The sequence below is a fragment of the Dendrobates tinctorius genome, unplaced genomic scaffold (assembly GCF_039654945.1).
Source record: "Dendrobates tinctorius isolate UK_male_01 unplaced genomic scaffold, ASM3965494v1 ptg000041l, whole genome shotgun sequence".
NCBI classification, from domain to species: domain Eukaryota; kingdom Metazoa; phylum Chordata; class Amphibia; order Anura; family Dendrobatidae; genus Dendrobates; species Dendrobates tinctorius.
The window spans coordinates 1,752,889-1,766,894 of record NW_027361709.1 but is presented as its reverse complement, the minus strand read 5'-3'; the positions used below and the strand labels follow the sequence as shown (position 1 = coordinate 1,766,894).

General features: G+C 51.6%; 1 protein-coding gene across 4 annotated transcripts in view; it reads left to right on the top strand.

Annotated features, from left to right (window-relative positions):
* TMCC1 (transmembrane and coiled-coil domain family 1) overlaps positions 1-14,006 on the top strand; it is a 60,768-nt gene that overhangs the window by 32,411 nt on the left and 14,351 nt on the right. The window contains exon 1 of one of the 4 annotated variants that reach the window (XM_073574974.1): positions 9,941-10,039. The exons of 1 other annotated variant lie outside the window; for it this stretch is intronic. In XM_073574974.1, coding sequence (XP_073431075.1) covers positions 9,956-10,039 — 84 coding nt within the window. In that variant the 5' untranslated portion in view covers positions 9,941-9,955. 2 more of the 4 variants (XM_073574973.1, XM_073574976.1) reach the window with 2 other exon arrangements.

The window sequence follows — 14,006 nt, the reverse complement described above, 5'->3', positions numbered from 1 at the left end:
AGCGATTACCCTTCTTATCTCCAGTTTATCTAAGCAATAAAGATAGCGCTCGTTTTACGAGAGTCTCATCGGGGTCAAAATCTTCCTCCTGCAGCAGAAATCCGCAGCTCCGGAGAGGACACACATTACATAGCTGAGCCCAGACTTTGAGACGTTTTATGGCCTCAATTATTTTATGGTTTTGTTTTTTCCAGTGTTGTTTTTTTTTAGCCAAAATAATGGAAGGAAACGTGAACCTTTAATAGAGCGGACACGTGCACACTGTGTATTCTGCTGTTGTTCCTGCATCGTACACGTCTCATCATACGGAAAACACAAAAAATGCATCCATTAGACTAAGGCTGGGGTCACACTTGCGAGTGCAAGGCGAGTCTCGCGCCTCAATACCCGTCACTGCCACCGGCACTCGGGCCGGAGCCATCAGCTACACAGAAATACATGCAGCCATACACACTGGTCCGAGGGCCGGGTAATGAGGCGCAAGTTTCCCGCATTGCACTCACAAGTGTGACCCCGGCCTAAGGGAGAAACCCTGTAAGAATCTGCTTCAGATCTGCAAGAAAAAATAAGCGATGTGTGCACGAGGCAAACTGATCTTCTAAGGTTTATGCTGAGTGTGAACATGACCTATAAGTCCAATACTAGTAATACTGCACCCTCTATATACCGCACGGGACCCATCCTCTATACTGCACCGCACGGGACCCATCCTCTATATACTGCACCGCATGGGACACATCCTCTATATACTGCACCGCACGGGACACATCCTCTATATACTGCACCGCACGGGATGCCTCCTCTATATACTGCACCGCACGGGACCCATCCTCTATATACTGCACCGCACGGGACACATCCTCTATATACTGCACCGCACGGGATGCCTCCTCTATATACTGCACCGCACGGGACCCATCCTCTATATACTGCACCGCACGGGACACATCCCCTATATACTGCACCGCACGGGACACCTGTATATACTACACCACACGGGACACCTCCTGTATATACTACACCACACGGGACCCATCCTCTATATACTGCACCGCACGGGACCCATCCTCTATATACTGCACCGCACGGGACCCATCCTCTATATACTGCACCGCACGGGACGCATCCTCTATATACTGCACCGCACGGGACGCATCCTCTATATACTGCACCGCACGGGACGCATCCTCTATATACTGCACCGCACGGGACACATCCTCTATATACTGCACCGCACGGGACCCATCCTCTATATACTGTACCGTACGGGTCACAGCCTCTATATACTGCACCGCACGGGACCCATCCTCTATATACTGCACCGCACGGGACGCCTCCTCTATATACTGCACCGCACGGGACACCTCCTCTATATACTGCACCGCACGGGTCCCCCATCCTCTATATACTGCACCGCACGGGACGCATCCTCTATATACTGCACCGCACGGGACACATCCTCTATATACTGCACCGCACGGGATGCCTCCTCTATATACTGTACCGCACGGGACCCATCCTCTATATACTGTACCGCACGGGACCCATCCTCTATATACTGTACCGTACGGGTCACAGCCTCTATATACTGTACCGCACGGGACCCATCCTCTATATACTGTACCGCACGGGACGCATCCTCTATATACTGCACCGCACGGGACGCATCCTCTATATACTGCACCGCACGGGACACATCCTCTATATACTGCACCGCACGGGACACATCCTCTATATACTGCACCGCACGGGACGCCTCCTCTATATACTGCACCGCACGGGACGCATCCTCTATATACTGCACCGCACGGGTCCCCCATCCTCTATATACTGCACCGCACGGGACCCATCCTCTATATACTGCACCGCACGGGTCCCCCATCCTCTATATACTGCACCGCACGGGTCCCCCATCCTCTATATACTGCACCGCACGGGTCCCCCATCCTCTATATACTGCACCGCACGGGTCCCCCATCCTCTATATACTGCACCGCACGGGTCCCCCATCCTCTATATACTGCACGGGACACATCCTCTATATACTGCACCGCACGGGACACATCCTCTATATACTGCACCGCACGGGACACATCCTCTATATACTGCACCGCACGGGACACATCCTCTATATACTGCACCGCACGGGACACATCCTCTATATACTGCACCGCACGGGACGCCTCCTCTATATACTGCACCGCACGGGATGCCTCCTCTATATACTGTACCGCACGGGACCCATCCTCTATATACTGTACCGCACGGGACCCATCCTCTATATACTGTACCGTACGGGTCACAGCCTCTATATACTGTACCGCACGGGACCCATCCTCTATATACTGTACCGCACGGGACGCATCCTCTATATACTGCACCGCACGGGACACATCCTCTATATACTGCACCGCACGGGACCCCCATCCTCTATATACTGCACCGCACGGGTCCCCCATCCTCTATATACTGCACGGGTCCCCCATCCTCTATATACTGCACGGGACACATCCTCTATATACTGCACCGCACGGGACACATCCTCTATATACTGCACCGCACGGGACACATCCTCTATATACTGCACCGCACGGGACACATCCTCTATATACTGCACCGCACGGGACACATCCTCTATATACTGCACCGCACGGGACACATCCTCTATATACTGCACCGCACGGGACCCACCCTCTATATACTGCACCGCACGGGACCCACCCTCTATATACTGCACCGCACGGGACCCACCCTCTATATACTGCACCGCACGGGACCCACCCTCTATATACTGCACCGCACGGGACCCACCCTCTATATACTGCACCGCACGGGACCCACCCTCTATATACTGCACCGCACGGGACCCACCCTCTATATACTGCACCGCACGGGACCCATCCCCTATATACTGCACCGCACGGGACCCATCCCCTATATACTGCACCGCACGGGACACATCCTCTATATACTACACCACACGGGACACATCCTCTATATCCTACACCGCACGGGATCTATCCTTGCAGAAATGTTTGCATCGGCTGCAGACCCACTCCATTCAATGTTCTGTGTGAATACCGCCTTAGGCCACATGCACACATTGAGTATTTGTAAGCCAAAACCAGGAGTGGAACGGTCAGAGGAAAAGTATAATAGAAACCCGTCACCACTTCTGCATTTTCCATCCACTCCTGGTTTTGGCTTACAAATACTGGGGCAAAACACTCAAATACTCACTGTGGGCATGTGGCCTTACAGGCCGCTCTTCTTTTATCTGCCGATAGTCGCTGTCCTGCAGTTTCTCTGCTCTGGAGATGAGCCGGTACCAGCAGAGATCATGGCTCGGTCTTTTCTGTCCTGTGCTGAAATGTCAGAGAAACTGATGGCATTCATCAGCAAATGGAGAGGAAAGGTCCCGTCCCCTCACATCGAGTGCATTGACCTGAGGACAACACTGTTTGGGACGTGGCCCGTCGTCAGGAGGGCGGCCGTCTTTACAGCGCTGCCTCTGATCCCATATGACTGGTCAGTTATCAGCTGATCGCTCTCAGCGATTGTGCAAAGTGCGTTCTAGAACGAGGTAGCAGAGCCGAGCGTCTGCAGCAGCATGCACGAGTCCACCGTGGCCGCTCTACTCACCACCGGGATGGAAACATCCACCGAAAACGTATGTGACCTTGTGTGCGAGACCACAACTGTCTGTGATACCGGCCAGGGAGCAGCTCCTGCCGAGATAACACCAACCCCCCCAATGTCCTGGGCTTGTAGATGATGGGAGTGTTGCTATCTATAAGGGTCTTCCTCCCAGGTGCGTAACTATAGTGGGTGCAGTGCAGCCTTGGGGTCCATATAAGAACACTGCCACTATTAAACACTCGTGATGCCGGGCGGGGGGGGGGGGGGGGGTCTCAGTTGAATCTTACAGGCCCCATTGTAATATTTCCAAATTACACCACTTTCTCATCCACCACAAACTTTTTCTTCAGCCGAGGACTAAGGAAGGAAGAAGACCACAATGTGTTTTGTTATCCAGCTTTCCTATGACCCTGAATGGCAGACCTGACCGGTAAGCAGGAGGTATCACTGTGCAATATGGCATTTAGCCATCCTACCCCGCTGTACATTAAAGGGTCTTTAGGTATAGAAAAACGGACCAGATATTGGTGGTCTGTCATCGGGGACCCTCCATGCTCTCACTAATGGGGTTCTGCATGCATCACAGATTTATTGCCAAAGTGCTTGGATTGGAGGCCGAGCACGCCACCTCCTCTCCATACACGATGGGGCTGCAGACCCTCTTATGAATCGCTGTGGGTCCCAACAGTCGGACCCCCAAAGATCAGTGTGATATCCCCTATTGGAATCGGGATATAACTTGTTTTTTGGCAATATCCCTTTAAACAGGACCTGTCTAGTAGACAAGTAGAGAATGAGGCAGGCTGCAAAAAAATGCCTTGATACCTGTCGTATGTTGCACCATTGCAGCAAAATTCGTCTTTATCTGTCTGCAAAGTGCACGGGGGGGGGGATGCACTTGCAGTCCGCTGCGCACCTTCACGTCTCACCATCCCTTAGGGCTTCGTGTCACCTCTGACTCCGGCTGAAATCTTGCACACGTGCTGCTCTACTTTTGTCCAGAGCAGTATTTTGTTGCACAAGTCAATACACAGGTGCTGTGCATTTACCGGCCTGAAGAAGAGCGGCGCGTGTGCGAGATTTCAGACGAAGTCAGAGGTGACTGCGGCAGAGAAGTGGCGAGGAGCCACGGACCGCAGGAGCATCGATGCCACCCCGGCGCCCATTGTGGATGGAGAAAAAAAATGAATAGCGACAATTGCTATCCCTGCACACCGCTCTATCTTGTACGACCTCTGGTTGCAAACCGAGAATATTGCTGACAGTTTCCTTTTAATCGTCGCCACCCAGCTTTCCTAGACCCAGATAGGACATGACTTGTGCAGTGACAAAATAACTCTTGAATGTAGAACAGGAGGCAACGAGGCGTCTGTGGGATATTTGGCTTCTGAATCTACTTTAAATATTTCCTCATGTCCCGTCCCCAAGTAGAGCGCCGATTACACCAAAACCAACCTCGCCAGCGCCACTTGTCATGGCGACCGGGCCCCGGCGTCTGCTGTGTATCTATATACAAGATGAAATGACAGCATGTGGCTTCCTGCACGGACCTCCCAGGGAGGCATGAGACCCCCCGACTCATAATGGGGGATTACAGTAAGAGTGTCACAGGGGTAGGCCGCCACTTGCTAATCTGTGGGGGTCTGACCATAAAGACCTCCGATATTCAGAATTACAGTGGGACCCGGATCCAACGCCGCCCCCATCCTCTCACTGCACCAGGACCACCATAGCATGTCCTAGCAGTTTGTGTTTGCTTGTTCCTTAAAGGGGAAGTTCCACCAGACGCTGTGCCATCTTCTGCAAGGTATCAGGTTAGTTCCTTCCTTGGATTTTAGAGCCTCCATTATGTCACTGCATAGATCCCACAAAGAAGATGCCTTTCTCCGAAACCATTTTTATCTGGAGTCTCAGCACTGAAGGAGTTAAGTAGCGAAGTCATCTGAAGCTTTGTAGGTTTTGCAATTTCCGTATATATTTATACCGCTGGGTGCGCAGAGCGGTTTCCTGCCGCAGACCTCATCGCTTCCACTACCGGGCGAGCTGGTGCCGAGGTGACAGGAAGGGCACGAGATGCCGCAGCTTATTCCTTTGTGCCCTACACTCTGTTGGCTTATGCTTCTCGAATCATGGTAGAAGGGAATTGCTTAAATAGCACTTCCCAAATGTATGATTGGAAATGTGCAAGGAGCCATATCTCCCCCCCCCCCCGTCCTGGGCGTCCAGCTGCAGAATGCCAGATGCCAGCTTTATTCGTCATGCTATTTCTAACAGCAGTTACAGTTATGTCAATGGGAAAGCAATATGCAAATCTCCTTTGCAGCCAGTTTAATCCTTCTGCAGATTACTCCAATATTTTAAATGGTTAAATCACACGATTTTCTTCCCAGGAAAGGTTATATTCACTCTCTCACCAGTAATGTACACAGGACCCTGCTCTGCACTGCCATCTGGTGGCAAGAATCAAGAGTTGCATCATTTAAACTTTTTTTCTGGAAAAAAAAAAAAAAAGTAAATTTCCCCCTATATAGAGGGCAGTAAGTGGGGTAATGGTCAGGACGTCACTTGTATATAGTGGTTTTAGTTTTTTCCCTCATATGTTTTCAGTAGGACAATAACATTTGTAAACTTAACCCCAGTTTTGGATGGATTAATTACGCAGCTACCGATGACTGTACCTGATGCATTTGGCCGCAGGTGTGGCCCGTGACCCCAGTATTGTCGCCCGTGACCCCAGTATTGTCGCCCGTGACCCCAGTATTGTCGCCCGTGACCCCAGTATTGTCGCCCGTGACCCCAGCATTGGGTCGCTCAGACATTTATACCCAGACAGAATTCCTGAAGCCGGCAGTAATCCTGCTGTTTGTCACCTGCGGCCCCCCTCATGCAGGTGAGTCTCAAGAGTTCTAAAGTACCTGACCAAAAGAAGGACCCCCACACACCCCATTAACCCCTGCCGCCACAGCCACCTACAGATGGGTGACCATGGACCATTAACCCCTACCGCCACAGTCAGCTACAGATGGGTGACCATGCACCATTAACCCCTACCGCCACAGTCAGCTACAGATGGGTGACCATGCACCATTAACCCCTGCCGCCACAGCCAGCTACAGATGGGTGACCATGGACCATTAACCCCTACCGCCACAGCCACCTACAGATGGGTGACCATGCACCATTAACCCCTGCCGCCACAGCCAGCTACAGATGGGTGACCATGGACCATTAACCCCTACCGCCACAGTCAGCTACAGATGGGTGACCATGCACCATTAACCCCTACCGCCACAGCCACCTACAGATGGGTGACCATGCACCATTAACCCCTGCCGCCACAGCCACCTACAGATGGGTGACCATGGACCATTAACCCCTACCGCCACAGTCAGCTACAGATGGGTGACCATGCACCATTAACCCCTGCCGCCACAGCCAGCTACAGATGGGTGACCATGGACCATTAACCCCTACCGCCACAGTCAGCTACAGATGGGTGACCATGCACCATTAACCCCTGCTGCCACAGCCAGCTACAGATGGGTGACCATGCACCATTAACCCCTGCCGCCACAGCCAGCTACAGATGGGCGACCATGCACCATTAACCCCTGCCGCCACAGCCAGCTACAGATGGGTGACCATGCACCATTAACCCCTGCCGCCACAGCCAGCTCTAGATGGGTGACCATGCACTATTAACCCCTGCTGCCACAGCCAGCTACAGTTGGGCAACCATGCACCATTAACCCCTGCCGCCACAGCCAGCTACAGATGGGCGACCATGCACCATTAACCCCTGAAGCCACAGCCAGCTATAGATGGATGACCATGCACCCATTAACCCCTGCCGCCACAGCCAGCTACAGATGGATGACCATGCACCCATTAACCCCTGCCGCCACAGCCAGCTACAGATGGGCGACCATGCACCATTAACCCCTGAAGCCACAGCCAGCTATAGATGGATGACCATGCACCATTAACCCCTGCCGCCACAGCCAGCTACAGATGGGCGACCATGCACCATTAACCCCTGCCGCCACAGCCAGCTACAGATGGGCGACCATGCACCATTAACCCCTGCTGCCACAGCCAGCTCTAGATGGGTGACCATGCACCATTAACCCCTGACGCCACTGCCAGCTACATATGGACAACCATGCATTAACCCCTGCTGCCAGTCAGCTATAGATGGATGACCATGCACCATTAACCCCTGAAGCCACAGCCAGCTACAGATGGGCGGCCATGCACCATTAACCCCTGCTGCCACAGCCAGCTATAGATGGGTGACCATGCACCATTAACCTCTGCCGCCACAGCCAACTATAGATGGGTGACCATGCACCATTAACCCCTGCCGCCACAGCCAACTATAGATGGGTGACCATGCACCATTAACCCCTGCCGCCACAGCCAGCTACAGATAGGTGATCATGCACCATTAACCCCTGCCGCCACAGCTGGGCGACCATGCACCATTAACCCCTGCCGCCACAGCCAGCTCTAGATGGGCGACCATGCACCATTAACCCCTGCCGCCACAGCCAGCTATAGATGGGTGACCATGCACCATTAACCCCTGCTGCCACAGCCAGCTACAGATAGGTGATCATGCACCATTAACCCCTGCTGCCACAGCCAGCTATAGATGGGTGACCATGCACCATTAACCCCTGCCGCCACTGCCAGCTACAGATGGGCGACCATGCACCATTAACCCCTGCCGCCACTGCCAGCTACAGATGGGCGACCATGCACCATTAACCCCTGCCGCCACTGCCAGCTATAGATGGGCGACCATGCACCATTGAACCCTGACGCCACTGCCAGCTACATATGGATGACCATGCATTAACCCCTGCTTCCAGTCAGCTATAGATGGATGACCATGCACCATTAACCCCTGAAGCCACAGCCAGCTACAGTTGGGCGACCATGCACCATTAACCCCTGCCGCCATAGCCAGCTACAGATGGGCGACCATGCACCATTAACCCCTGCCGCCACAGCTGGGCGACCATGCACCATTAACCCCTGCTGCCACAGCCAGCTACAGATGGGCGACCATGCACCATTAACCCCTGCCGCCACTGCCAGCTACAGATGGGTGACCATGCACCACTAACCCCTGCTGCCACAGCTAGCTATAGATGGGCGACCATGCACCATTAACCCCTGCTGCCACAACCAGCTACAGATGGGCGACCATGCACCATTAACCCCTGCCGCCACTGCCAGCTACAGATGGGTGACCATGCACCATTAACCCCTGAAGCCACAGCCAGCTACAGATGGGCGGCCATGCACCATTAACTCCTGCTGCCATAGCCAGCTATAGATGGGTGACCATGCACCATTAACCCCTGAAGCCACAGCCAGCTATATATGGGCGACCATGCACCATTAACCCCTGCCGCCACAGCCAGCTATAGATGGGCGATCATGCACCATTAACCCCTGCCGCCACAGCCAGCTATAGATGGGCGACCATGCACCATTAACCCCTGCCGCCACAGCAGCTATAGATGGGTGACCATGCACCATTAACCCCTGCCACCACAGCCAGCTATAGATGGGTGACCATGCACCATTAACCCCTGCCACCACAGCCAGCTATAGATGGGTGACCATGCACCATTAACCCCTGCCGCCACAGCAGCTATAGATGGGTGACCATGCACCATTAACCCCTGCCACCACAGCCAGCTATAGATGGGTGACCATGCACCATTAACCCCTGCCACCACAGCCAGCTATAGATGGGTGACCATGCACCATTAACCCCTGCCACCACAACCAGCTATAGATGGGTGACCATGCACCATTAACCCCTGCCGCCACAGCCAGCTATAGATGGGTGACCATGCACCATTAACCCCTGCTGCCACAGCCAGCTACAGATAGGTGATCATGCACCATTAACCCCTGCTGCCACAGCCAGCTATAGATGGGCGGCCATGCACCATTAACCCCTGCCACGCCACAGCCAGCTACAGATGGCGACCATGTACCATTAACCCCTGCCGCCACAGCCAGCTACAGATGGTCGCTTATGAACCCTGGTATACCTAGACACATAGAAATCTGTGCTGCCCCAACAAAAAGTACATATAGGATTGGGGAGTGGAGCTTAAAGACCCTTTAAAAGAAACATTTTTAAAAACCTTCTCCAGAGGTGTTCATAACCTGTGCGGGGTGCAGTCCTTTACTATATGTACCCATGGGGCACGTGGGCATTGCTCTTTCACTCTTTCCTTCGTTGCCCCCTCCCGATTCCAATTGTTTTTGCAGATTTTTAGGATAATTGCTTATGTTGCAATTAATTCTTTTAATAAATGATCCAGCTGTAGCAGATAACTTAACCACAGGAAATTTACGCTGCAGGATTTCCTTTGTAGGTTGTGAATGATATTTTGCAAAGGGGGACATTCGGGACTGTGCCCTCCTATACAGCACTGGTGAAACCACAAGTACCAGCCTAACCTGTCTCCTTGTTCTGTGATGAGTGTCTGCTCCTGGTACAATGTGGGTTCATTCAGGGCACACAATGGTGTCTGGTGGGAGCTCTGGTATATTCGGACAGCTTGTTCCTAATTTGGCCGCGCCCGGTTCCTGTTTGCAAAGAGGAAACAATCATCAGTGAAGTATCTGCAAACAGATCGGGGATGGAAAGGTCCACAAATGCCATCAGCTGCATCTGTGCTACGTGGCACCGAATCCCCGTGCTGGGCCCAGCTTCTTCATACGAGTCCATGCCTTCCTCACGTGCCCCTGGGCTTCTCTGTCATTGTCAGAACCCATTCTCCAAACTGAGAGGAAGCTATGCAATGGAATCAAAAGATGGGGGACAGGTATTCTGCAAAAACTCAGTTTTTAACAATCTGTAAAAGTTTGACTATCTGCGGCCACCCCCATACCACAATGGTGACACATCAGCTGCTGTCGCAGGCAGTGATTGGAGCTAGCAGTCGCTTGTGTAGGATCACAGGACCACTGCAGCCAATCGCCAGCTACCCATTTACTTGCCATACATTGGCTGAGGCCAGTTAAATGGTGGATGTGATGTTATTGCTGCAGGACCGGGACCACCAAAGCGGCGGTGTTTAATTTGTATTTTATTTGTAACATTAGTTTCTTAACATCCCGGTCAACCCCTTTAAGGGTGTGTGCACACGGCCATATTCACGGCCGACGGTACAGATGTAAGCAAAGGATTTCTCCCCTGGAGGAATCGCAGCAATCAGCGGCTTGGAGACGCCAGTCTGGTCCTCTGTGCAGCCGATCCTCACTTCGCCCTCCATCCTCAGCTCGGTAGTGGAGACCGACTGCACGGAGGACTGGACTGGATGCCGGACCAGGGCAGCAAGAACTGATCTGCTCATCCCTGCCCCTTATTGCAGGCTGATCCCTGCCCCTATATACAGGCCGATCCCTTGGTATGTGCACACGTTGCGGATTTTTCCGCCGGATTTTGCTAAATCCGCAGGTAAAATGACCTTCGTTTTACCTGCGGATTTTGTGCGGATTCCACCTGCATTTCTACACCTGTGGATTCCTATAATGGAGCAGGCGTAAAACGCTGCGGAATCCGCACAAAGAATTGACATGCTGCGGAAATGAACCCGCAGCGTTTATGCTGCGGATTTTTCCACAGCATGTGCACAGCGGTTTTCATTTCAGATTGACTTTAATGGTACTATACAACGCAGGAGAATCTGCAGCAGAATCTGCAACGTGTGCACATACCCTGACGGTACATGCACACGTTGCGGATTACCCTGCGGATTTTTCTACGCGGATTTGGCTAAATCCGCAGGTAAAATGACCTGCGGTTTACCTGCAGATTTCCTGCAGATTGTGTGGATTTCCCCTTCGTTTTGACACCTGCGAATTCCTATAATGGAGCAGGTGTCAAAACGCTGCGGATCCGCGTTTTTCATTTTACATAGACTTTAATGGTACTGTACACTGCAGCAGAATCTGCTGCGGATCCGCAGGGCCAAATCCGCTGCGGATCCGCAGGGCCAAATCCGCTGCGGATCCGCAGCAGAATCCACAATGTGTGCACATGCCCTAAGAGAGCAAGTCTGCATGTAAGGCCGCAGCAATACAGGTTCCCAGGCTGATTCGGTCCCTGGCTGCTTCGGACCCCTCATGCCTGTAAATGTTTCATACCTCTGGAATATTCTGTATTTTTGTACTGCTGCCTTTGTCGTTGTGATAGCTATACCTTAATGAAGCAAAGATGCAGTGTAAAGTATGGTGGAAGGATATTCCTGTGTTAAGGCTCCTCGCCTACCTGTGGTTCATATTCTTCCATCTTGTAATATAAATCTGCCAATCTGAACAAGCAGAGCTGCAGTGTAAAGCATAGGCGAGGGTTCTAGAAACAGTCCAAGCCTGATAAGAGAGGAGTGGGATTAAAAGCCACGAGTATGTGCATTTGGCCATAGAAAATGGCTTCTAGGGGAGAGCTTGGATCCGGTATTGTGGGGTGCTTGGCGCCATGTTGGGGATCCGTGGTTAGTGTGTTTCCCTATGGAGGATGGTTTATATGGGAATGACTCCTTAATTATTAGGTGTCATGATGAATCTGGTCCGACCCGTCCGCTCTGTGCCTGCCGCCGGTGCATCACCATTCCTCACAATGAATCATGTCGATACGAGCATTTCTAATATGGGATTCATAGACTTATAATAGGCCAGAAATTACAGGGCGCCGGTTATCCGGTGGCACGCGGCTCGTGAGCCCTGACGACATCACCGGGAAATGTACGAGTCCTTCCCTTGTGTCACAGCGATACTTCCTAATTAATATCTGGAAAAGATGGCTGACACCAATATGGCCGCCGTACATCCCAGGGCCCTGAATGCCACAGCTGTTCTTTTTAATATTTGCAGCACTGCAGTTTTACAGTGTATATCGCAATTAATTTATTTTTTTCTCATTTTTTTGTGCCGTCACGTGTGACCGTGATTTAAGGCTGCTAATTCAGTCACGTAAACGTCGCCATGTAGACCCCCTCTAAATATCACACAGACGAAAACCGCATCACAATCTGTGGTAACATGGAGGGTTTCTTTTTTTTTTTTAAGCTTAATATAAAAAATTGTCGGATATTAGTGTAGGAGCCATAATAACATAAAGATGCCGCGTCCTCCAGAGAATTCGCGTGTGATCAGCGCGGGGGGCGAGCGTTGATTACTTCCTCACACTCCTTTGTCTCTGGGGGTCTCGCACACCTCAGATTTATCATGTATTCACCGCCTCCTCCTCACCGCGCTTTTCACTGCCCGATACCAATCATGACTATAGGTAAAATGTGAATGTTGGGGGTTGTGCGCCTCCATCTTGTGGCGCTGATGACGCCGCTCTCGCCATGTCCTCTGACACGTATTGGTGACTCTGTCCTGCAGAGGTGTGCGTTTGTAGCACAAGTCGGCCATTATTCTTTTTCTCACTTTACACTTTTGAGATTGGTTTTTCTCCTTTTACATGAGGCGGCTCGGTGCCGTATTGTAGCCGCGTCTTTGTATATTTCAAGGAAATGTCAGTCATTTATACATTTTTTTGCTCACGGCTTCGTCTGTGTGTTACGCCCGGATTTCCATGACTGCCCCCGTGTAAGCGATAGGCGTAATGTTTCCTGCCCTTGGGGCCAAATCCCTCCGTACAGACAAGTGTAAATCCTGTCAGGTACATGGGATTATAGCCGCCATTTAATACCCCAGTGAACAAGCAACCAAGATGCTGTGCGTGCATTTTTTTTATTATATACTCTCTCTGACAACCGCCGGCGTTTGGTGTGGATTGTGCTTGGTGGTTGTCACCTCCCTTCCTCCACACATTAAAGGGGATGATTGTTTTTTCTGTCCACAGTGATGTGGTTCTTCAATGTCACAGCTCGGTGACATCTTTGTTTTGGTCAGAATTTTTTTTTCCCCTCATGTCCATGCGCTTCCTCCCGAATCCTGGGAGGCATTATTAACTTGTCAGTAAAGTTAGCCTGCGGGCTTTCTGTCGGCATCCATCTCTGTCTGCATCGCCTGCCTTCAGACATGTCATCTGGGAGATTTACAGGCATGTGCCCAGCCGTGAACACGCATCTCATTAACCTTCCATTTTACACTTTCGCTGCTTAGTTCTAGGTTGTTTCTTAAAATGAGTCATCACGGAAAGAACCGGACACCATTTTAGGATCTTGCTCTCCTTTAGGACTTTGTCCCTTTCATGGCCTTGTTTGTTTATTGGGCTACCTTCCTATAAATCTTGAACCATTCTACAAAATGGCTGTGAGTGAGTAGACCAGCTACAAGTAATATTAATTCATCTTACAAAATGGCTGTTTTGGACCATACAG